This window comes from Perissodus microlepis, chromosome 5 (assembly GCF_051167445.1).
Source record: "Perissodus microlepis isolate ML-2025 ecotype Zambia chromosome 5, ASM5116744v1, whole genome shotgun sequence".
Lineage (NCBI taxonomy): Eukaryota > Metazoa > Chordata > Actinopteri > Cichliformes > Cichlidae > Perissodus > Perissodus microlepis.
The window spans coordinates 27177205-27200888 of record NC_140465.1 but is presented as its reverse complement, the minus strand read 5'-3'; the positions used below and the strand labels follow the sequence as shown (position 1 = coordinate 27200888).

At 40.0% G+C, this 23684-nt stretch overlaps 2 protein-coding genes across 2 annotated transcripts; both read right to left on the bottom strand.

The window, feature by feature from the left end:
- Positions 1 to 325: 325 nt before the first annotated feature.
- gpr37l1a (G protein-coupled receptor 37 like 1a) lies at positions 326 to 7539 on the bottom strand. The gene is made up of 2 exons (XM_084929118.1): positions 6740 to 7539; positions 326 to 3087 (listed from the first exon to the last, which is right to left on the bottom strand). Exons 1-2 carry the CDS (start codon positions 7379 to 7381, stop codon positions 2065 to 2067), a joined length of 1665 nt encoding a protein of 554 aa, XP_084785244.1. The 5' UTR covers positions 7382 to 7539; the 3' UTR covers positions 326 to 2064.
- A 1881-nt stretch (positions 7540 to 9420) lies between these two features.
- Positions 9421 to 23365, bottom strand: nol8 (nucleolar protein 8). The gene is made up of 18 exons (XM_084929115.1): positions 23235 to 23365; positions 22483 to 22611; positions 21821 to 21883; positions 20903 to 20981; positions 20497 to 20653; positions 20033 to 20319; positions 17569 to 17828; positions 15540 to 17002; positions 15092 to 15295; positions 14788 to 14901; positions 14574 to 14670; positions 14002 to 14134; positions 13812 to 13895; positions 12235 to 12530; positions 11998 to 12139; positions 11559 to 11620; positions 11226 to 11308; positions 9421 to 9923 (listed from the first exon to the last, which is right to left on the bottom strand). Exons 2-18 carry the CDS (start codon positions 22601 to 22603, stop codon positions 9864 to 9866), a joined length of 3705 nt encoding a protein of 1234 aa, XP_084785241.1. The 5' UTR covers positions 22604 to 22611; positions 23235 to 23365; the 3' UTR covers positions 9421 to 9863.
- Positions 23366 to 23684: the final 319 nt, after the last annotated feature.

The window sequence follows — 23684 nt, the reverse complement described above, 5'->3', positions numbered from 1 at the left end:
CTGGAGGTGTGTCCTTACTGAGTATAAGCTACAACACACTCTAATGCAAGGCCTTCATATAATGCAGTAAACCTACACTGTAAACTCAAATGACAAGGATGTAAACAGCAAACAGATACAACTTCAATATATTTAGAAAAAAAAATAAAACATCCTCATAAATGTCTTGCTTTCAAATTGCTATTTTTGCTTATTAAAAAAAAAATAAAATCAAAACCATTTTATCTCAATAACTAATTTCTCTTCATAAATGAAGTCATTAATGGATAGTTTTGTCTACTGTCTGCTGTTGTTTATGCCAGATATTAAAGAAACAAAGAACACATTTTTTCAAAATGTATTTTATTCAATCAAAATAATAAAACAAGTAAAAAAAGTCAAACTTTTGTTTCACATTTCTTCATGTTGATTGATCCCATTGTGAACCTGTACCACCTGCACTTTATGTATCCACATATTTGATGTCTCCTGTGCAGATCAGCTATGTATGAGGGATAACAGTAAAATAACATATTTTAAAAAAGGAACAGACAAAAAAAAAAAAAAACTGTTGAAAAACATCAGTCTGCTGGCAGTTGTCCTGGTGCTGTATTTCTTCATATTCAGTTTAAATGCCTTACAAAAAAAAAAAAAAAAAATCCCCCAAACTCAAATGACTTTCTTTTTGATACAGTACTTAGAAAATGTGATGCAAGTATCCTGAATGGGAATTAGACAATTATCAATAACTATGAAATGTAAATTGTACCATAAAACAATGACATATCATTTAATAACTGGCATATCAATTAAATCCATCTAGAACATGCTCCATAATCTGAATAATTACCTAACGCTAGTCTGACAAACTTCTGCTCTACAGTGGCTCTACCCAAGTTTATACAGACTAAACGTAAAGAACGATTTACAACGACTTGGATTTTATTTTGGTATTTTTGTCCCTAAGTTTGACCACCTGCAATAACAGTGTAATCACGAATCTAAAAGCTGAGCGCTGATGAAATGGCAGTTTATATATAACCTGTATTCACATCAAAAAGCTCAGGTGATCAGACACGTTGAGAACAAACCTCCAAGTTAATCAAACATATCTGGAATAGAAAAAAGTAAACATTTGTCAGCACACACTATAATTCACAGATCCGCTTCAAGCTACAACTTTGACTGGTGGTTGTACCACTGGTACCTAGTTTTTAGATGCACTGTATTGCCAAAAGTATTTAGACACCTGGGCACTTGTTCCGATTCGGTATGTAGAATTTAGCTGAGATTTTATTCATAACATTGCCTTACTTTTGCTTAGATCTGATTCTTCATCAGTCAAACAAGAAACCACATTAGAAAAAAAGGTTTACCTGAACAGATTTTCAGTGACTGTTTTGAAATCTTAACAGCGCAGAAAAAGGTTTGCATGGGACTCAGTTGTGCAGAAGGAAAAAAGAAGAATGGCAGCATTTATAAAGTAAAATGATACACCTGGGTGCAAATAATTCCTCCTAGTTGGAATATCACTACAGCGCCTTTGTTAGACCTAAGAGATGAAGGTTAAAATCACAAAAACAGACTGGAACACAGCTTTCCCGATACCGGTATCTTTTCAAACTTTCTCGTCCTCTCTTCTGTACTGATAACTCTTCCTTCCTTAGTGATGTAACTGTGCTCCCAGATCTTTGAATCGTAGTAAAATCAAGCATAACATTGTTACACACAGGTAATGATCCATTCAGATCAGCTGATCATACATCAGCTGATGATTGGCTAATATGCTTCTACATGTCCAACTATCTCATGTGAAGCATGCAATTTAATTTATGCCTTAGCAATTTCAGATGTACTGCGCCCCTGTGCAAGCTGCTTTGCAACCCACCTACATTCTGGTTCCTGTTTTCATATCATATCTGTCATGTCTGTTTTTGTTGATGGAGGTCACCAAGTGTAAATTAATGCAGGTGTAAATCCTTCTTTTGACTATAGTTATCCCGACTGAAATGTTGGACAAAACTACCAATTAAGAACCAAGTTGTATTAAACCCCAAATAACCCTTTAAAGTGATGTTCTGAGCCTCAGCAGGGTGTCCCAATAGCTGCTGATGAGTCTTTCACTCTCTCATGGACTGCTGGTTCTGCCGGCAACAGGCTCTTCATCGGCTCCTCTTTGCTGGAAGGAAACAGGGAGACTGGCGAAGGCGATGTGGGTGAGGAGAGGGTGGAGGTTGCAGCAGTTGAGGCAGAGGAAGATGAAGAGGAGTTGCCATCAGGGAGGCACTCTTCACAGCAGCAGCAGCAGCAGTCCATGAAGGCCTGGCCCAGCGAGCGACACAGGCACAGCAGCATCACTGGCGTCGCAGAGCAGCGCACAAACAGCAGGAACTGTCCAATCAGACCCAACGCCGGCAGAACCAGAGCCGGAAGCGCAGCAGTCACTGGGACAGAGATATACGCCAGGGTGATGTTGCAAATACTCTCTGGCAGGTTGCACGTGATGTACAAGACAGTGAGTGCCATCACAGTGGAGCGTAGCCTCTGCTCCCTCACATGCTGCTTTTTCTTTGTCGAAGATGAAGATGAAGAGGAGGAGGAGCACCTGATAGACACCTTTTCGCTGCTGGGTTTCTGTGGTAGTCGCTGTGCTAACACCTGCTTTGTCACCAAATCGCAGGCCAGAGTGAAGAGCAGTGGCAAACAAAGGTAGCATCCAAAGAACCACCACATTCGAGCTTCGTGATAGGTCAGCACCAGAGAGTAGATGCTCTCTGGGAGCTCCACAGATGGCTCACGGACACACATATCCACCTTGAACCTTTCAGTCCGGCCTCTAAAGGCCGCCATCAGTGAGCCTGCGTGCTGGCTTTGCTGTAGGTCGTTGGGAAGCGTCGGCAGGCTGACAGTTTCCTGAAGGAGCTGCCACAGCAGGAGCTCCGGGGCAGCTAAGACCATGGAGCCCACCCAGATGACGGACAGCTTGGACAGGATGGACTGGCAGGACTCCACCTTTGGAGTCTGATGAGGCCCAGGGCCTGTGGCTGCATGGAAACGATCAATACTGAGCGCACAGAGGCTGAATGTGGCCACGCCCAAAGAGGTCACCTGACAGAGTGAGGAAATTGATCAGAAAAAAACAATATTAATAAGCCATCACTAAGAATCAATGCAGCTGCTGACAGACATCCATTCACAGTTGCATTGCAGTCATATACTAATTCAAACCACAACATCAACATGAGGATCTTGGTTTTAAAAAGCAAATATAATGTAGACGTGTTTCCAGGTGTGATTTTTTATCCTCAAAAAGAGTCATGGTAGCTGATTCCCCTACTGGGCCCAACTTGAAAAATCAATCACTGCCTCCCACCTGACCCTTTCAGAATCTGATGATTATTTTTCTACAAATGCTTCAATATTTTAATGAAGTCATGAAATTTTTTTTTACATTCATACTATAAATACTCTGGATTGAAATATTTGAGCTTGCATAATTTAAAATATAGGAGTAAGCCACATGAAACACATTTGAGCTCTGTTAAAAAAAAGGTCATCTCACAATGTGGGATAGGTGGTTGGTCAAAAGAAGTTACAGCACATGAAAGGTTATCTACATTACAAGGACTCAGAAATGGAATTGAAGACTTAAAAAGACTGAGAGATCTGAATATAAGCAGAACTAAACACCAACAGAGACCAGATAACGTAAAAAATAACCGAAGATTAAAGACGCCTTCAATACCATAAATATTAGCTCCAAAACCCCCAAAACAAACTGATTCAGTCCAAAAATACAAAACCTTGGGTCTACGCTCAGAGCCATGACAGAACAAATGTTTCTTAATTATTTTTAGTTATTTATGTTTTGGTCTTTTACACTCATGACTCAAACTTCTGAAGCTGCAGAACAGGTCCCAGTCAGTCACCACACAGTTAATGAGAGAAAAAAATCTGTCCTGTCCTGATGGAACGGTCCATTACGTTACCCAAATATTGTTTTTATGTTTAATAAATGTTCAATACAATATTAATACCTAATTTATTAATAGTTAACAAAATATTGTTACTATTAACGATTTTAAAGGTTGTTTTGTTTAACCATTTTACTTCAAACTGGCATAAACAGTAAGATGATGCTAATAAGAATTAATATAATTCAACCAGTGCTTTGAAGAAAGCATGTTTGAGGATTTCCTCTGCTCTTTATGCCGTCTACAGACTAAATTACAAATCTTACAAGCATTAAGAAAAAAGTTACAAAGACAACTTTCCATTAACATTCAGAACACAGAAACAGAAATGAAAGGACACACAGAGGGGGAAAAAGGTCATTGTGTTGTAAAAGCTCTTAGCCTTCGTACTGCGGACAGTAATTGGTGCCTCGTGCCCATTAAAGTTGGTGGTTTTGGCCAGAAACACTTACTATCATTACAGAGACTTGTCCTCCCTCTGTCAGTGTTAACGACCTCAGACTGTTAAGACACAACTCAAGATAATTAGCACAGAGCTTTAATTAGCATGAAAATAGTTTAACTAACGGAGCACAGGGCAGCTGGCAGCCTGACCTGCTTCAGTACTGTTCAGTAAAAGAGCATTTAGAAAAACAAAACAACAGTAATTCATTAACCAGAAATTAATTCACTCATTAGCATAAAAATAGGTAAAGCTGCAAAGAATAGAGGAGGCCGGCAGCCTGACCTTGTTAAAGACTGCTTCACACAAGCTGTTATTACAAATTAGTGAAACTCCACTTCAGTGATCTGAAGCTGTGTAGGCGGACAGAGCTGGTTTAGAGCCAAAAACAAAGACTCCACAGGCTGCATGACTTTATCTCTGTGCTGAAGCATTCATCGCTCAGTGAGAGTAAATCTAAATTAAGCTCTTGCTTCAGCTTTTAACTGACCTCTAAATGAGGCCTCTTCCAATACCTTTAAATCATTTGGTCTTTAAGGAATTGTAACCGTCTTGCTTTTCATTCATTTCTGATATTTTACATAATGACAAGACTGTTTAATCATGAAAACTATTTTTCAGTAGGTCCTTAAAACCCGGTGGTCTTCTATGATACGTTCTTTAAATTTCTGTTGTCCAAGGCAGCGAATCAAAGAAACATCACTGTTGTGTGATGCAGAGAAGATCCACTGAGTTAAATGTCAGCATCTCAAATTGTATTTAGGCTAAACACTTAAAGAGGACGTATTCAAGAGCATTCTTTAAATACCATTTTATATCCCAAGTGTCTAATCTGTTTTTGCTCCGTCTGATTAATCACTACATTTTTAAAGCAATATCTTTATTTGTACTTTTATCCTCCATATAAGCCGGAAGCCTTTTTTTCCTGTATGCCAGTTAAACTCAGGTGTACACTGGGCCTCAAAATAGAGATTTAAAAACATGTACAAAAGCTTTTTTTAATTCCAAACTGAGCTGCTGCTGGCCCATCCTGAGCTGGTATTCTGCATTTAAAGAAATGGAGCTCTCTTTCAGAGACGGCCTGATATCTCTATTTCTTTTCTTTCTTTGTTCATTCAGTGATTCATCAGGATTAGCAACAGTTTCTCTTTCATTACTGAGACTTAGTTTTGGAGCTGCACCTGCACATAAACACCACCATTCTTGAAAACTACGTCTCTGTATTTCACTGTTTCGTTCTTGAGGAAGAAGAGCCTCTTCATGCTGGGGCCCCACACTAGCCTCCCCTGATGGTTCATAACAGACGGGTGAAGAGGCCAAACAGACCATAACGGACGTTTGTTCAAAGTAAAGGCTGCTGAAACTGAGGAGGAACAAAGACACAAACGGGCCATTCATCAGACCTGGAGGTCTCTTTATTAAACTGGAAATCACTTAAAATGAGTCAAACACGAGCTGTAAAAACTTCCATGCTTGTGTGAAAGTTTGCCTCGCTGCCTCGCTATCTGTGCAGAAATGTTCAATTCTGAATGGCTGCAGTGAGGATGATGCTAAAATAAACAACCAATTAAAGATTACCTGCAGAAAATGACCTCCAATCAACTAAATGAGTATAAAAGTGTTTTTATATCACTGAACTTTTTATATCACTATCCTAGAACTTGATGTTTCATAAATGTATTTAGAATTGAGTCAGGAGATCATAGATATTTTTTACTTATTTCACACAATTTAGAAATGTATTTCAGTAAAATCAAAGATTAATCATAATGACGATTAGAGTCTATCCATTAGGTTAAAAAAAAAAGTCAACATCGTATTCAGTTTTAATCATTGATCACTCTTTAATCATGAATTTAATTGTTGAATAATTTAGCATCTTCAGGCAGTTTTCATTGTTGTGTTTAATTTATAATCGCTTTTCTTGTTGTTTTTTGATACTTCAGCTTTTATTTAATTTATTATCACAGTTTATTGATGTCTTAATTACTTTGATCGAGGTCGATTGTGTTTAAATGTATTGCATAAAAAAACTGAAATGACTTAAAAACAAATTAAGTGACAATATATTTAAACATTTCAGTAAAACAGCTGAACAAAGTATTACGCAGATTCTTTACCTGGCAACACTTTAAGTGCATCTATAATAAACATGTAAGTATTTATTAAACAATTTATCTCGGCATTGATTAAGGGAATTTGTGGAAACACAGGAAAAAGTTGATACAACATGGTAGCACTCGGGTGCGTGAAAGTTACAGGTGTTCACACGACACTAAAAGGTGCTGCTTGTAGGCTAAATACTAAAACATTTCCTTCACGCGCACCTTCATCTCCTCCTTACCTCCAGGTAGGGCACGAGCCTGCAGGACAGGTCTCCTAGCAACCTTTTCAAGGTGAGCTCGTGGAAGATGACCACAGGCAGGCAGAAGAACAGCACGAGGAAATCCCAGAAGGCCAGGCCCGCCAGGATGCTGTTCCACGCGCTCTTCAGGTAGAAGTTGTGCCATACGATGCACATGAGCGCGAGGTTGCCAACGATGCCCGCAGCGAACAGGACGAGCGCGAGCAGCATGACTGCGTACGCCCAGTAGGAGCCGTCGGTAACTGGGAACAGTGGGTTGTGGAGCCCTGAACCGCGGCCGGACGAGTGGTTCCCCACCGGGGCGGAGGTGAAGCGGGACGTCCGCGGTGTGGTGAAGTAGGCGCTCGGGTCGTCGTACCTGCGCGGGTGCCCTAAACTGTTGGCGGGAACCGGTTCTTTTTTCCTGAAGCCCCCATCTTTGGCTCCTCGGGCCACTCGCTTTACACCGGGCAGTCCTGAACTTTGAAACCCGTTCAGAGAGCTCCTCTCCGGAGAGAGAGACGCCTGGCTGCGCGCAGGTGGTGCGCCAGCATCCTCCGCCTGCTGCGCCTCCAGCGGAGCTGCGTACCGGAGCTCCGCGCAGTGCAGAAAGAGGAGCAAAACACACCAAACCGGGCTCATTTTTTAAATAAATGCAACTGCTCCGTGTTATCCGTGTGTGTCACAGACATGTGCTGCAGAAAAACTTCACTCCTGAAATAAAAAAATGTTGTTTGTGACGCAGCTCAGCTTCTCTCCAGTCCTGACGGAGAAGTTTGGAGTCTGCTGCTCAGTTTCCAGCACTTGTTATTGGCCAACATCAAGACACCGTGAAGAAAACATGGAGTTTCCGGTGACAAATTTCAAAATAATAAAAAAAAGGGGTCATAAAAAAAAGTCTTGTGAACACAGATCGCTCTTTAAGAGCTCCATACTGACTGGAACAAACTAAGTTAAGGTCCAAACACCAGACAGTTGGATAAAGATGACACATGCAGTGAATTATATTAAACTCCAAGAAATCCAAGAATGCTAGACAATATTTACCTTTTCTAAAAAAACTATTTTATGTGTAAGTGTAGAATATGAGACACTACTACTGTAATACCATACTAGTGCTCTGCAAGAACAATGTTTACCTTGTCAATATTCTTAAGTTAGTATTTTAGAAATCTGATATTAGCTGATGAACAAAATACACAATGCACAGGTGAGGCTGTTATTAGTTCTTCAGGTAGTCAGACATGCAGTAGGTGTAGGCTGCTGGGGGATTCCCATGATGCATTGAGTATTTCTCCTTCAGTCACCTCTTCCATGCACAATGTGTTGATACACCTTTCTGCATTTAATTAGTTATTATTCACAGCATGTCTTTTATCCTGTCTTCCTTCTCTCACCCCATGCAATTGCAGCAGATGGCCGCCCATCCCTGAGCCTGGTTCTGCTGGAGGTTTCTTCCTGTTAAAAGGGAGTTTTTCCTTCACACTGCCGCCAACGTGCTGGCTCATAGGGCGTCATATGATTTTTGCGGTTTTCTTTGCTGTATTATTGTAGGGTCTACCTTACAATACAAAGTGCCTTGAGGCAACTGTTGTTGTGATTTGGCACTGTAAAATAAAATATTGGAACATTTTAATTCTGACCTGAAAGTCAAAGTTAACCAAATAAGTTATTATAACTTAATTGGTTATAATAACTCTCAGCATTGTTAAAGCTGCTCTCATTAGGACTGTTAATTTTATTTTATTTTTCCAAGTTCACAAAATGGTTTCAGTTACTTTGAATTATTTTTCAAAAGTCTAGTTTTTTTTTTTTTTTTTTCTTATTTAGCTTTTAGTTAACTACAGCAACATTGGTCTATATACAACAGATATGCTTTTTCCAATTATATTTTATGTTTGTGCTCACAGTGAGAATAAAGCTCATCTTATCCTAAATTGACTCTTCGTTATACTGGACTGGTTTGAGTTACGCGTATCTAATAAACTTTTTCCCATAAACTGAAAGCATTCAAATTATTTTACAAAACACAAAGGGAGACTGAAACCTCTCCTCATAGTGACTTTCATGAGGTAACAGGTCCAAAGTGGTGACAGGAGCTTCAATATTCTCATTCAAAGTGGCTCATCTCAGAAGTGCGGAAGACCAAACCCGGAAGAGAAAACGACCGCCAGTGCTACCCCTCAGCCTCCTAGTAGACACACATGTAGCATCAATTTCAAAATCCTACATCCTGAAGTTAGCACATTGAAAAGATTTTCAGAGGACTTAACCTCTGACCTTGAGGCCGAGGTCACTGGAATTTGAACTTGTGTGAGTTTAGTAGATACACCTACGATATCAATTTGAAAATCCTAGGTGTCTTCCTTCTTGAGTTATGGAATTTACAAGATTTTCAGGTAGCTTGACCTCTGACCTTGACCTTTAGCTTGAGGTCAACAAGATTCAAACTCAGGGAGAGTTTTAGTAGCTGCACTATGGTATCAATTTGAAGCTCCTACATCGGCTCATTTATGAGTTATCGCACTGACAAACTTGAGTGTTCATGCTGCCCGCCCAGCAGGGTGACAACAATATCCTATCAGCCATTTACAGGCGGAGGGGTAAAAATGGTGAGATTTAAAAAAAATGATAATGATAAGATAATATTCCTGAAACCAGAAACAATGGAAAAGAAAATGTTTAGTTAAGTTATACCTTTCATTTTCATTTATTCTTATTTTAATTTGAAGAAGCATATTTAGTTATTTATTTGTCCACTTTTATAGCAGGTTTGGTCCTCCATAAGTGGGAGCTGCTGCTTGTATGAACTCATGTTTTCACAGCAGGTAACACCTGCTGTTTACAAAAAACAAAAAACAAACTTACTACAAAATATCTCATCAAAAATATTAATATCCACTAAAATAAACATTTAATCTGAAACTCTGGACGATCTTAAACATTCAGATGAGTTCACTGTCTTTGGCAGCCATTTGCTCTCCATCCTGCTGACTGCTACAATCAGTCCGAGCCAAAAAATTGGCACCAGGAAAGGAGAAATGATCGGTCAGGCATGAATTCTGTCAGGCACAAATTCAGGGCAGTGAGTGCTGAAACACAAAGACTTCATTGCCCACAATCCTCAGCTCTTCAGGGAGGACGTCAGCTTCCTCCGAGCATCCTTGTGCTTCTTGCGGTACTCCTGTGAACACAGACGGGAAAGCCGAAACATGTTTACTGAATAACTTGAGCCAGTTTACGTCTTCACTCCTACATAATTATCAGACTTGGCAAAGACATTTTTATGCACCTACAGATTTGACTTGCATGAAGACAAAGAGTTGAGGTTGGTAATGCAGTGAATTAAACCTGTCGTCTGACAGTGCTCATAAATGCTCCCACGAACAACTTCAAAGAAAATGTTGAACTCATAAACAGTATTTTTTTTAAAGCTCTAATATTTTTATCTAAGTTACTCGTCATAGAGAAAAATTTCTCCACAATCTGTCTCTTCAAAACTTTAAAACACATCTTTCTGCTCCAATTCTGTCTTCTTGATTACTTTCATCCATCACGGGCTAGAACTTTGTGAGATCATGCAGTTAGGACGATAGCTGGGTTCGCTGCTCTTGTGGGTTTCTGGGCTGAGGCCTTGCCACTGCAGACGTTTCTCACTGCTGCTGTAGCTGGGTGATTGGGTTTCAAGATCATTAAGTAGACCACCTGTCAGTGCCTGGTAACCTGTCCAGCATTCATTCTCTCAAGCTATGACAGCTGGGACACTCTCCAGCACCCCTGCATGCCTGAGCTGGATAAGCACTAAAGAAAATGGATGAATGGACAGAAGGGAAGCTTAAGTTTTATTTAGAGAGATCAGGTCTGCTGACACAGAGGCCTCAGCAAGTAATACAGCCAGGTATGAAGTCGAGGAATAAAGGCTTGTTTGCACAAGATGTTCCCGGTGAACAGGCTGTAAGGCCTCTAAGCTCCGTGGCATCACATGTCTGTACAGGGAAGAAGGGTGACCTTAGCACCACAACCTGTGTCTTGTTTACTTTTATTGTCTGAGCCAAAACACAAAGAAGTTGCAATGTGTACCAAATGATTTATACTTAGATTGCAGTTAGTGAACCAAATAACTCCAAGAGGCGTATAAGTCACAACTCTCTCTAACACTGCCTCACTGATTGGCACCTTAAGGTACTCAATTACCAGTATTAGCAGCAGGGGTTTTAAGGGGAGTGTAGATATGTGCCTTTTTTGGTCTAGATGAGAGATTTTACTGGATTTTTTTCAGAAAAACTAAAAAACCTAGTGTTACAAAAACAGTCTGGCAGTGTAATAAAGTTATGATATGCAATGTATACCATACTCACCGTGAAAACAAATTGTGGAGCTATGTTTCTCATTAAAAAAAAAAATAAAATCTTAAAACCGAAGATTTAGCATCTAACAAGGTTCAACTTCTTGACCGGTTTTAGCAGTGTTCATACAAACTCTGTACCTGTCTGAGTGCGCTCCTCCTCTCCTCCCACTGCTCCCTCTGCTCCTCCAACTCAGACACACGCCAGAACAACTTGGGACCCTCTAAAGGAGAAAACAGTGTTCAGATCACACATCAGAACCTTTATCAATTAAAAAAAAAAAAAGCAACAACAAAAATTTGGAAATCTCCACTGACATGAAATTATATCTGCAGATCTAACCAGCTGCTGGATACAGTTTAATAAGTTCTGTCACCTCTGAGTTTGCAAAAAAATGTACCCACACAATGTTGACTCTCACAGACAGCTAATAAGATCATTTTCTTTTATTTCCTTTGGAATCACCATCCTACCTGTCAGTCTGTCATCATCAGGGTAAAAGAAGAAGAACTCAGTGTGTGACGGCATCACCACTCTGTAAAAACGCAACAAAAATACACAAAAGCTCAGATCATACTGTATTTTCTTTGTATCGATTTAACACACCTTCAGTCTCCTGTCTCCTTTCATAACAATCTCACAGTCATATCCACTTCATGCTTTGATTGGTCAGGTGTGTGAAAGCAGCTATGTTAATGAACCAAAAATAACTGGCAACAATGCTCTCATCTTTCTCATAAATAGTTCCTAATCAAACACAGATTCTCACATTTCTGGACTTCTACAATTTTAGGCAAAAACAAACTGAGTTTATTAAAACAGTGCTCAGTTTCAGTCCTTGTGAAAAACGTTGGTCACATGAAAGTGTCGACACATGAAGTAGTTCACAGGATTAATGTTTGTTTTTCCTACTCTGTAGTTTTAGCTGTGGTGTTGCCTTGCTCCTCATCTTCCTCTTGCTCATCCTCTTCCTCCTCTGAGCTGCTGTCATGGAAACGTGGGTCTTGATGCCATGACACCTTTGGAGCTTGTATGGCCTCTACCTTGTAGTTGGCTGTTTAGAGAAAAATGGAAAGATTAAAAAAAACAAAACAACAACAACAGCATTCATGTATTTGGAAGATTAAGATTAGTTCAGGCTCTACCTACCTGTCTCTTTACTTCCTGTCTCTGTGTCATCTCCAAAGAAGGAAAATTTAAATCCAGACAAATCCTCTTTTTCCACACTGGGAACAGAGAGCAGCGGGGCTGACTCTTCCTCCTTCTCTTTACGCTCTTCTTCTTCTTCCTTCTGGTCCCAGTTCATCTTCTCTTCTTGTTGATCTGTCTCATCCTTGCTCTGACCGAACACGGTCTTCAGGTCGCCTGACACGTCGTAATAAATCTCTTTAGAAACCTCAGGAAGCTTTTGAGCTTCCTCACGTTTCTTCTTCCTGGCAGCTTTGCTGTGAAGACAACAGATCACAGGTTGAATTTTCTGGTTTCCTGCACATGTGAATGCTAAAAATCTTTATTTTATTATTGTAACTTTGCAAAAAGCATATTAAACCATTTATTGACATAAATATTGAGTACCGCAAAAAAAAAAAAGCCCATTACAAACATTGTTAGAATTCAGGTTTAACAGTAAAACCAGTACAATGATTACACACAGAACCATAGTTATGATTGCGTTGCAGTAGGGTGATGTTTCTGCTCAGCTGCAGGTGGAGAGGATGGGCAGAGTGATTCAGGCAGAGGAGTGAGGGAAGGCTGAGTGACACTTGAGCGTGCCCGAGGTCTTTTTAAGAAGCACACAGCCATTGTATTGTTTACAGTGTGTGAGCCCAGAAAAATAAAACCCTGATATTCCCTAAATGTAGTCTGTCTGGGTCTGTGCTGAGCTGACTTACAAGTAGTAAAATAACTGTTATATATTATTTTACTTAGGTAGTTTCTTGTCAAAGTCTGGCACCTACAATAATAATGATTATCTGATGTATTAAATCCATCCATCTGCTTCTGCTTATCCTTTGGCAGGGGTGCTGGAGCCTATCCCAGATGTCTTAGGGCGAGAGGCGGGGTACACCCTGGACAGGTCGCCAGTCTGTCGCAGGGCTTGTATTAAATCCACTGCTGAAAATAATATCCAAACAAATGTACTACTTGTTTGACTGAACAGTGTTTGTTAGAAACATCTTCCCGCTTCTTTAAAAAAAAAAAAAAAAAAAATTAAATTTCCATCCCTTACTACTTTTTCTGATCTAGTTTTGAAGTATTTAGTGGAAACAAATACCATAGAAAGAGTGTAGAACAGCGGTCCCCAACCTTTTTTGCGCCACATACCGGTTTATATCCGACAATAGGTGTAGCGGATGAACACAACAAAATAAAACCAGTACCGGTACCCAAAAAAAAGAAGATTTATTCATAACACACGGGAAAAGACCCAGGGAAACGGAGTTAATGATAAAAACGATAAAAAAAAAGTAACGATAAAAACCGATAGAAACCCTGAAAATCATAAATTTCACATCCGAGCATCAACTCTCGCAGCCCGGTACCGGTCCGTGGCCTGGGGGTGTTTGGACCGCTGGTGTAGAAGTTTCTACTGGCTTTCTTTAAAACATCAAACTACAAAATCCTAGAACTATCCATTAATCTAGATCAGCTTAACATAGTGTTAATATAGTTTATTTAGAGAACTTAAGAAAAATAGGTGGAAATTCATGTTTCTGAGCTTGTACCTCTCCTTCTTGACTTCCTCTTTCTTGGTCTCAAATGCAGCATGTTCTTCCTTGCTGGGGTCGTAATGAAGCGCTGACACATCTCTGCAAACACACAGTCACACAGCTTTAAGTTTCTTTATTTTCTCCATAGTGAATATGACTTGTTCCAGTTCAGAAGCAGCTGTGATTCAGACTGTGTGAAGCTCACTTGAACTTCTTGGCTTTGCCAGCAGTCTTGCTGCTGCAGTGTTGTTGGCCAAGAACACTCTGCAGAATAGACAGGGTCTTCTTCTTCTCTTCCTCCAAATCCTCATCATCTTCCACCAGGGTTTTCTTTGTCTCTGAATCACAAACACGTAACAAATGATTCTTAGAATTGAAGATAAAGAAGTGTGTATGATTTGCAACATAAAGAGGTTGTGTTACAGCACAACTAAACTGGTAAAAACTTTCTGTTTTCAAACAGAAAATTAGCTTGAATGTTTTGTTAATAAAAAAATATTTTATCTATAACATCTGTGTAATTTCAGGCCAGCTGGTGATGCTTTAATAGACTGATGATATTTTCCATATTTCAAAAGGATTTATGTAGCTTCAGAAAATAAAAGCACACCAAGGTCCATAATATCTCATAGGAAGAAATTAATGGTAGTTGTATGCATGCTGGTCTGTTATGCTGTAAATAACCTGGTCCGGAGCACATAAAAAACCACGGGGTTTCTCCATCTTGATCTACTTTCCTGCATTTACCAGCTACTGTACCTGCATCCACAGTCTCACCTGAGTCCTCCTCTTTAACCTCTTCATCCTCCTCCAGAAAGCGAGAGTCCATCTGGAAACGCTCATCTGTCCCGAAGCGAGACTGCAGCGCCATCAGCTGAGCAAAAAACAACAAACCAATATTTAGTGTGAAGTTTCGAGTTTGCACAAGTCCACGGTTGAGCTAAAACATTATGACCACCTCTGTGCAACAGTGTGGAACTTCTTTTCTCACCTTCTGTCCTGCTTGACCCTCAAACTGAGGCTTGATGTCAAACCTGCTGCCATCCTCCTCATCTTCATCGTCACTGCCGCCAAACAGCTGAGGGCCCGATGACTTCAGACGCATCTGAAACACACAAATGCAAAGTTAAAAAACAGCCCGTTTAGAGCCACATTATCACGATCAGTTAAGATGTCTACTGATAATAATGACCATCTTCGGTGAAATAAAGGTGGATGAATGCAGTTTTAAATTCTTATATTCCAGTTCAGAGACCTTTGAGAGAGACCAAATAAAAGTGTCAACACTCACTCACCTCCGCTTTTACTTTGACACTTTTATTTGCTGTGGCTTCATCACCAGTGGCCTCATCCTCTGATTGGCTGTCCTGGAAGAGTGTCTTCCTTGATGCTAAGACCTCTGAGTCCATCCTCTGCTGATCTCCATCGTCATTACCATCATCTTCTTCATCGTCAGAGCCAAATACGATGTGTTTCCCTGCTCCTGCCACGGGAGCATCCTAATGAAGGTACAGCGTTTTATCATTATCAGTAATTATTATTAATAAATAATACGAATTGTGTCATAAGAAAATCTGAAGCCTTCAGCACACAAAGAGGACTAAAGTTTTATTGAAGCTTTTCTGCCTGTCTTTAAAGGTAGTGAGGAATATGTAGATATACTTGACATGTTGTTGATTTTATTAACTAGGTTAAAATAATTCCAAACTAATCTTATATCTTATAAACACGCTGCGCTCTCACCAGGTTGGCTAGTGCTCCCTGGATGAGTTTTTTATGTTCTTCGGCCTCTTTCTGTCGTTGCTGTACAGCAGCCAGCCTCCTCATGTTGGCCTGTCTCTGCCGCTCCTCTTCCTCCTCAACTCCTAATGCCATCCTGGGTAGTGCCGGCTCTTCCTCCTCCTCTTCCTCACTGGTGGAGGTTTCCCTGTTCAAAGCTGCTTTCACACCCCCTTTAGCAGAAAAGACCTGCTGCTCATTCTTATCCTTTCCAGATGAGCTGCAGGATGAAGGTGAAGCCTTGCCTGCAGATTTAACATTTACAACAATCTGACCGGAGTTCACCCTTCCCTGCTTCACTTCCTCCTCCTCTTCTTCTTCTTCACTGCTAGACGAAGACTCAGTCTCAGCCTTTTCTGTGTTTACACAAACTTTAGTTGTAACCTTTTTTAAAACATCAGGAGGAACCATGTCTTTTATAATCTTTCCTTTTTCCTCCTCCTCCTCATCACTCTCATCTTCATCATCATCATCATCATCACCATCATCACTCTCATCTTCTTCATCATCATCATCACCATCATCACTCTCATCTTCTTCTTCTTCATCATCGTCATCCTCTTCTTGCTCACTGCTGTCCGAAATCTTAGTTTCTGCATGATTCTGGTCTCTTACGCTTGTGATGGTTTTGCTGTCTGTTTCTTTGTGAACCAGTTGTGTAGAATCAGAGTTCATCTTCTGTTTTTTAACCTCTCTTCCTCTTCCATCGTCCTCCTCCTCGTCTTCCGATACCTCATTCAATGCTTTTGTGCCCTGGAAGGCAGGCAGTGGTGCTGATGTGACAGCTTGTCTTTTCCTCTTTTTTTTCTTCTGTTCATCCTCGCTGCTGTCGTCCTGCATTATCATGGCGAGGATCTCTTCAGGCGTGGAGCCTTTCTTTGGAGCAGGTTGCTCTGCAGGAAAAGATGGGAAAAGCGTTTCTTGTTCTAGTCCAGCTCCGAGGAAGCTGGGAGCTACAGTCTTTGAGTTCTGCTGGGCCGCCTCAGCTAGCCTCTGCAGGTCAGCCAGGGAGATCTCCAGATGGGTGATATTAGAAAACATGGCTTCATAATCAGAGTCTGAACATGAATCTACCGAGTCTACTTCATCACCCTCATCTTCCTCATCCCTATCTGATTCTGATGAGGACGGCCTTACGACAGGGAGGTCACGAGTTTTCTTCTGTTCACTAGAATCCCTCTTTTGCTGCACGCAGGACGGTTTTCTAGAAGTAAGGTGTTCTTCATCATCTGTTGATCCGTCCTCTTCCTCTTGCTCTCCAGCTTTTCTCTTCTTCTTTGTTTTTCTCTTCTTGTCTGTGTTGTTTCCTGAGAGGTGCTCTGCTGTTGGGGGAGTATGTTTCTCCTGACATTTAGCAGGAGGAGGTTTCCTCGATGCAAAGAGTTCATCTGTGTCAGCAGAGTCGTAGTCATCCTTGTCTTGATCACCTGGAATCACAAAGAGGAAAACTTGCTATTCCAAAGATAAATTTTTTCTGGGATGGAGAAAATGACAATGATTCACTTATATTTAATTCCATTATTTTTACTGTAGTGACTTTTGACATAATTTGGTACTGATCAGCGTCACTCAATGAAAGAACATCCCTGATATCATGGTTTGAATAAAGCTAATACCGCACTCTTCCCTGGAAATCTGCATCCACACACGCACTACATAGAATTAGCAGTCAATGTGCCACAAAAATCCACAAATAAAAATCAGGTTACTTGATGTATTCTGTTTAAGAATTTGGCATCTTTTCTGCTCGTCAAAGTAAATCATACAAAATGAAACCTGTGGCTTTCATGGTTACTTCAGTACAACAGGATCCTGTGTGAGAATTCTTTGTTATTGCATTTTTGCACACGTGAACCTACATGTGCATTTGAAAGTAAAATGAATAAACAGCCATAAAGTTAAACTCATCACTTAGGTAGAATTGTAAACATAAACAATGACAAATTTGAATTTTTAAAATGCGCAAACTGCCTGTTTCAAACACATCTGTTACCTTTGCATGCAGATTTTGCTAAGAAGTCATATCCAACCACTTCCAGATTATCCTCCTCCACCTCCTGCTGCTGCTGTGGTGTAACATGGGAGGTCTGCTGAGCTGCCACCAGCCTGCGGATTTCCTCTTCTGAGTCGGCATCGCTGTCAGTAAAGTGTGTCCACTTCTTCTGTGCCAGTCTGTGGTCGTTTTGTTTTTCAAATCCGTTGGTGAGCTGATGAGCCTCAGTGTGATTGACAGAGTTGACAGGGTGTTCAAATCTAAGGTAAATCAACAAAAGGAAGGGACACTAAATATTCATAAACTGGTATTCCAAAAACCCAGAATCCATGAATCAGAACGGATTATTGAAAGCTTGCAAAGCTCTAGGAACATCAGGAAATCTGATAGGAACCTTTGAGAATTAAACAAAAATGGAAATATGGAATGTCAGGAAGTGTGGACTTCTAACAAGTTCAGAAACCAGGTGGCTTGAAGAACACAATAAATCCATTAGAGGTTTTAGTAGGGCTGCACGATTTTGCATAAAATGAGAATCACGATTTTTTTGCTTAGAATTGAGATCACGATTCTCTCACGATTTTCTTTTAATATAAATATTAAATATTTATACTAAATATTCTTTTAGTATAAATATTTATTGCACTTATTAACTGCACATCAACTTCGTAACAGTTGAGCCTGAACATAAAAACAATAAATGTCTCACATTTTGTCGTTGCCGCAAAATGTTGTACTGCTTGAAATTCCGTCTCCACCGTTGCTCGACACTGCGTGTATAGAGCAGGTAGTGCAATAATAGAAAAATAGTTGCGGGACGGCACTGTGTAGCGTTTGTCTAGGTCAGCGGTCCCCAACCTTTTTTGCGCCATGGACCGGTTTATGCCAGACAATATTTTCATGGACCGGCCTTTAAGGTGTCACGGATAAACACAACAAAATAAAACTAGTACCGGTACCGAAAAAAAGAAAATTTATTCATAACACACGTGAAAAGACCCAGGAAAATCGAAAAAAACGATAACAAAATAACGCTGAAAACCGATAAAAACCCTGAAAACCATACATTTCACACCTGAACCTCAACTCTCGCGGCCCGGTACCAAACGACTCACGGACCGGTGTTGTGCCAAAAAGTGATTGTCTGCCAAAAAGTGATTTCCAGTGTTTCTGTGTATTTTTTATGTGTAATTTCTTTAGGTATGTTCGTAAATAGACTTCGGTGAACAGGGGATACAAAGGGGTTACATAAAGAATTAAAAAATTATCTGTTTTTTAAGTATCTTTACAACTTGTACTTACATTATAACCAATCCGGTCCTTTATCCCCACTTAAAATATTTTTACAGAACTATTGTAATATTTGCTGACATTTCTGCTGTCCTGTTGGGCAACTTACTCTTACAAAATACATTTTTAATGTTAATGAGATTTTTTTTTACTGGATAAATAAAGGTTATATAAAAGTCACTGCCAAAAACTGATTGCGGCTTCTATCTTGTTACACGAATGTTGTTTATGGCTCAAGATGTCTTTATGTCATCCATAAGGGATGCATTTGACATATGTTTAACATATTATAGCCCAACAAGTTACTTATAGCACTTTAAATATGAGCAATCGCTTTTTGGCAAATACCGGAAATCAGTTTTTGGCAGACAATCACTTTTTGGCACAACACCGGTACCGGTCCGAGGCCCGGGGGTTGGGGACCGCTGGTCTAGGGTGTTGATCATTTTCCTAAATCCCTCGTTTTGCACAGTGTTGATGGGAGCCATATCTTTGGTCAGGTGATAAGTGATAGCCTCCGTAATTTCTTTGTGCCTGCGGGAGTTCGACGGGTATAGGGAAGCGCTGTATAAGGTTCCCGTTATTGATGTTTGGGTGGTTGACCGGGACGGATTTTCTCCAGTCACTTTCTCGTCATCCCTGACGTGCTCTCCGTTGTTTTTTCCCTGCCAATTTTAGCAGCCAGCTTCTGTATCACGTGGTATAAGGCTCCGCCCTTGTCATTTGTTGAGCAGGAAGAGTGAGCGCTTGTTTTCATGCAGATTACGTCCCGGATCAAAATGCGGTACAATCGTCGTCGTCTTTTTTTCTTTCTTTTTTTTTTTTTAAATCGTTGTTGTTTGGAAATGAGATCGCACATAAGTATGAATTGAGATCGCGATTTTCTAACGATTAATCGTGCAGCCCTAGGTTTTAGTAATTAAAAAAAAAATGTTATCTTAACTCCAGAAATAAATATGTCAGAATCACTTGTACCAGCAGATATCCCTCATAATTCCAAAGCTAACACCTGGGCATCCCAGAAATTACAGAAAATGTCCAGGAGGCAAAGTGGATCGAGGAAGGAAAATCTAAAATCCCAGAGGCCCTCGGAGACAGAAACCAACTGAGACCTTGTGGATTAACCAAATCAAACCTGGTTTACTTGAATAGTCTGAAAAGGTCACATGGATACCTGGTTCTGCCAGAAACATTGTCTGTCCGACTCTTCTTGGGTCTCCATGGCTCACATGGGGGGAACTCTCCCCGCCTCTTCTTACTGATTTCATCATCCCCACCCTGGACCTCCCAGGTGAGCTGGGTCACAGGTGTGGCCTCATCAGGGATGGTGTTTCGGTCCAGTTTGCGAATATTGTGGCTGTATTTCGATGGGTCGTACTTCAGGTTTCGAGATTTGCTGCCTTTCTGACTTCTGAGCTGCAAGATGGGGAGGACCCGTCCAAATTTACTGACCACCCAGTCCTGAAACCAGAGGACAGTCAACACCAACCTTAAACCCTTAAAACTAAAATGTAATAATTTATGTTAAGGGGATTCAATTTTTAAAAGAATTGGTTTCCACATTGTGACTACATGACCCCACAAGAGAGCAAGTGCATTTGTTATAATCATGTCTTGAGGGAAAGAGTATGACTAGACCTTGTGTCCTGGGATTTCGGTCCCCGGAACCGCAGCCTTCATGGTGAAGTTGTCTACACCAGCTTTACTCAGTGAGTCCAGAAGCTTCTGTCTCTTGTCCTCAGCTGCAGGCTGTTGGAGACGCTGCTCTGCTGACTCCTCCCGCTCCTGAGCCAGCCTATGACACAGTTAATACAGAGCTTTCAGCTCTCAAGCTAATAGATAGGAATAATTTTCTACAGGTACAGAGATCAAATTTTTAAGATTGGTGAACATAAAATCCAGAATTTTCAAACCAGACAATCAACAGTTGTGAGCCTTGATATTAAAGTCTGAGTTAAAAAAAATCACCCCCCTAATAATTCAATAATAATTTTCACTTTTCTGTTAGTGTTAGATTTACATGGCGAGATCGACGTGGTTGTACCTGTGCAGGAAACTCTCTTTTGCTATTTCAATCTGCAGAGTTCCCCCTTTCCATTTAGACTTGTTTAGCACTGTCAGGCCTGCAGAGGAAACACACCAATCTCATAATGCAACAGTTTTTTTTAAATGTTAGTTTAGAAAGCAGACTGTAGAAAATTTACTCAATGGTGCAAACAACACAAACATAAGTGTTAACTACATGTTTAGATGAAGGGTTCCTTCAGTTTGGCGGATGAGGCGTCCCACTAACAGTGTGAATGAATATTAGTTACATAAGTTAGTTAACCCTGTGAGGTCTAAGTCATCACTGGTGACAACTCCAACCCTATGCTCACAGAATATGTTTGTTTTCTCCAAGGTTTTGGTAAATATAAAACAAACAAAAAAATAATTCTCACTGACACACATAAGAAATTATTTACTTTTCCCCCTCAAAATAGTCATCTGTGCTTCTCTCAATTCTTATTTAGACTTAAATATACTGTAACTACGCTTCTTATTCCTGGTTTTTGTATATATTGCTTTTGTTGTGTTGTATTTGTGTTATGCACCTTGGAGCATAACATCTATCCATCCATCCATTTGCTTCCGCTTATCCTTTTCAGGGTTGCGGGGGGCGCTGGAGCCTATCCCAGCTGTCTTAGGGCGAGAGGCAGGGTATACCCTGGACAGGTCGCCAGTGTGTCGCAGGGCTAACACATATACACAGACAACCATTTGTACTCACATTCACTCCCGCATTCACGCCTGTGGACAATTTAGAGTCTCCAATTAAGCTAACCCCACTTACTTAGTGGGGATGACAACCCTTAAATCCTAAAACACATGTTTAGAGTTAGAAGTTTGGGGTTGTCACTGATAATGACTTAGACCTCGGGGTTAAATCTGAGGATTTTCAGCGGCAGCTATGGTCACTTACATTTCTTCAGGTCGGCATCTGAAATATTGATGTTGACATAGCCAAAGGTTTTATAGGGAACACCTGCAGGAGGAACAATAAGATTATGAAGATGTAAGAATTCATAATGAACAAAACATAATGATCATAAATCTATTTTCGATTATGCTTTTTCTGATTAATTTTTATTGTCCCTGACCAAAAAAATAAAAAAGTAAACTAAACTTTCACAGTTGTATTGAAAATCTTTTTAATGTTCAGAGCACACCTGACATCTTGTATTTAAGCATCACTTGTAAATAAAGTTGTATAATTTGTGGAGTGTGAGAACAACAGCTAAAGATTTTTTCAATGCAAATTAGATGTAAAGAAGTTCAAACTTTAAGTATGTTTTCTTGTTTTAAATAGAAATGCACAGTAAAACAAGAAAATGCTTTAGAGTTTAGTTTTTGGATTTTATTTTAATAACAAATAAAGTTAAACATAAATGAATGCTGCTGGTTCGTTAATATCAGATGCCTTCCAATACAACAATTGTACAAGTACCTGATAGTGACAGTGCTGAATGTGAAAGGTGATTTCAAGTCTCAGAACATGAATAAAATTAGATAAACAGAATTTAAACATCGTTACTGTCACCATTCTGGCTGTCAAAGTGTGTCAGTGTATACTGGATTCCTCACCCTCTGGGTCTTTCCTGGTCCGGAGCTCCACATCGTCAACGGCTCCAAACTTTCCAAATCGATCCTTCAGATCCTTCTCAGTGACCGTGTGGCTTAACCCACCGACGTACAGCCGCCGCATTGCTGTGACTGTAAGTATAAGGTGGCTACACTTTAAAAAGCTTTGTAAATTGATGTTCAGCTGATCTACCAGGCATAGTAAGTACACTATCACTACCTCACATATTTTACACATTTATAAATACTGCATACATAACCATTTGTAAAACATGCAGGAAAGTCATACAAAAAATAAATTCATATTCCACCAAAAAGCGAAAAGCAAAATGCTTCTTATAAATCTACAGATCAGGCCAGATGAGATCTGCTCGTCTGTACGGTTCTGAATTGTGTTTTACTGTTTCTAATATTGTGTCCACTCCATTGCACTGCACATTGTGCTTCTCAGTATAATACAGCACAATCTAACGAAATTACAAACCAAAGACTTCATAATAACTAATAAAGCAGCGTCCAAAATGAATAAACTTAAGAGGACTGGACTGAGAGCAGAGCCTCAGGTTTTAGCTGTATGCAACTGAGTGGATCCAGTAAATCCATTTCAGCCTGGAGGAACTCCAGACATAGAGCATAACATAAATCATAGAGCGTCTACTACATATATGATCTCTAAGTGAGTCGATTTATAACTACTCTTATTTGTTATCGCGAGCATTTTTACATAAAAAGTCCGAAAAGCTACAAATGTTTACCTCACATGTATCCAGCTGGTGTTACCACAATTTCTGTCCGGAGCTGAGGTCCTGCAGATAAATCCGTCCGTAACATTTTTCTCGGGAACCACCCAAATGTTCCGTAGACTCAACGGTGGTTTAAAAATGAATAAATAAACGAACTCGCTGCTAAGGGATGCCGGTACATTTTTTAATTATAAAAGTGTTTACTTAAGAAAGCTAATTAACATATAATTGTTATATTCCATTTTATTGATAAAGGAGAAAAAAATAATACGCACTAGGTACAGCTGCGGATTTCCATTATTTCTACGTGGGGTGAAGGAATCACCCAAATTCCTGGTGGGCTATGATTTTGTGGCTCATTTGCGATGATAAAACACTTATACGTACTTTAAAATGCAAACATGTATACAACAGTAGTATTTGTTTTAACAGAGCCATAGTGCTGGCGTGACTGTTATTCAA

Coding starts and splice junctions, on each gene's coding strand:
- gpr37l1a (XM_084929118.1), bottom strand. CDS start 7,381: ATGAGCCCGGTTTGGTGTGTTTTGCTCCTCTTTCTGCACTGCGCGGAG. Junction 3,088..6,739: donor GGCTCGTGCCCTACCTGGAG/GTAAGGAGGAGA, acceptor TCACTCTGTCAG/GTGACCTCTTTGGGCGTGGC.
- nol8 (XM_084929115.1), bottom strand. CDS start 22,603: ATGCGGCGGCTGTACGTCGGTGGGTTAAGCCACACGGTCACTGAGAAG. Junction 20,982..21,820: donor AGATGCCGACCTGAAGAAAT/GTAAGTGACCAT, acceptor TTTCCTCTGCAG/GCCTGACAGTGCTAAACAAG. Junction 14,671..14,787: donor AGGGTCAAGCAGGACAGAAG/GTGAGAAAAGAA, acceptor TTTTTTGCTCAG/CTGATGGCGCTGCAGTCTCG.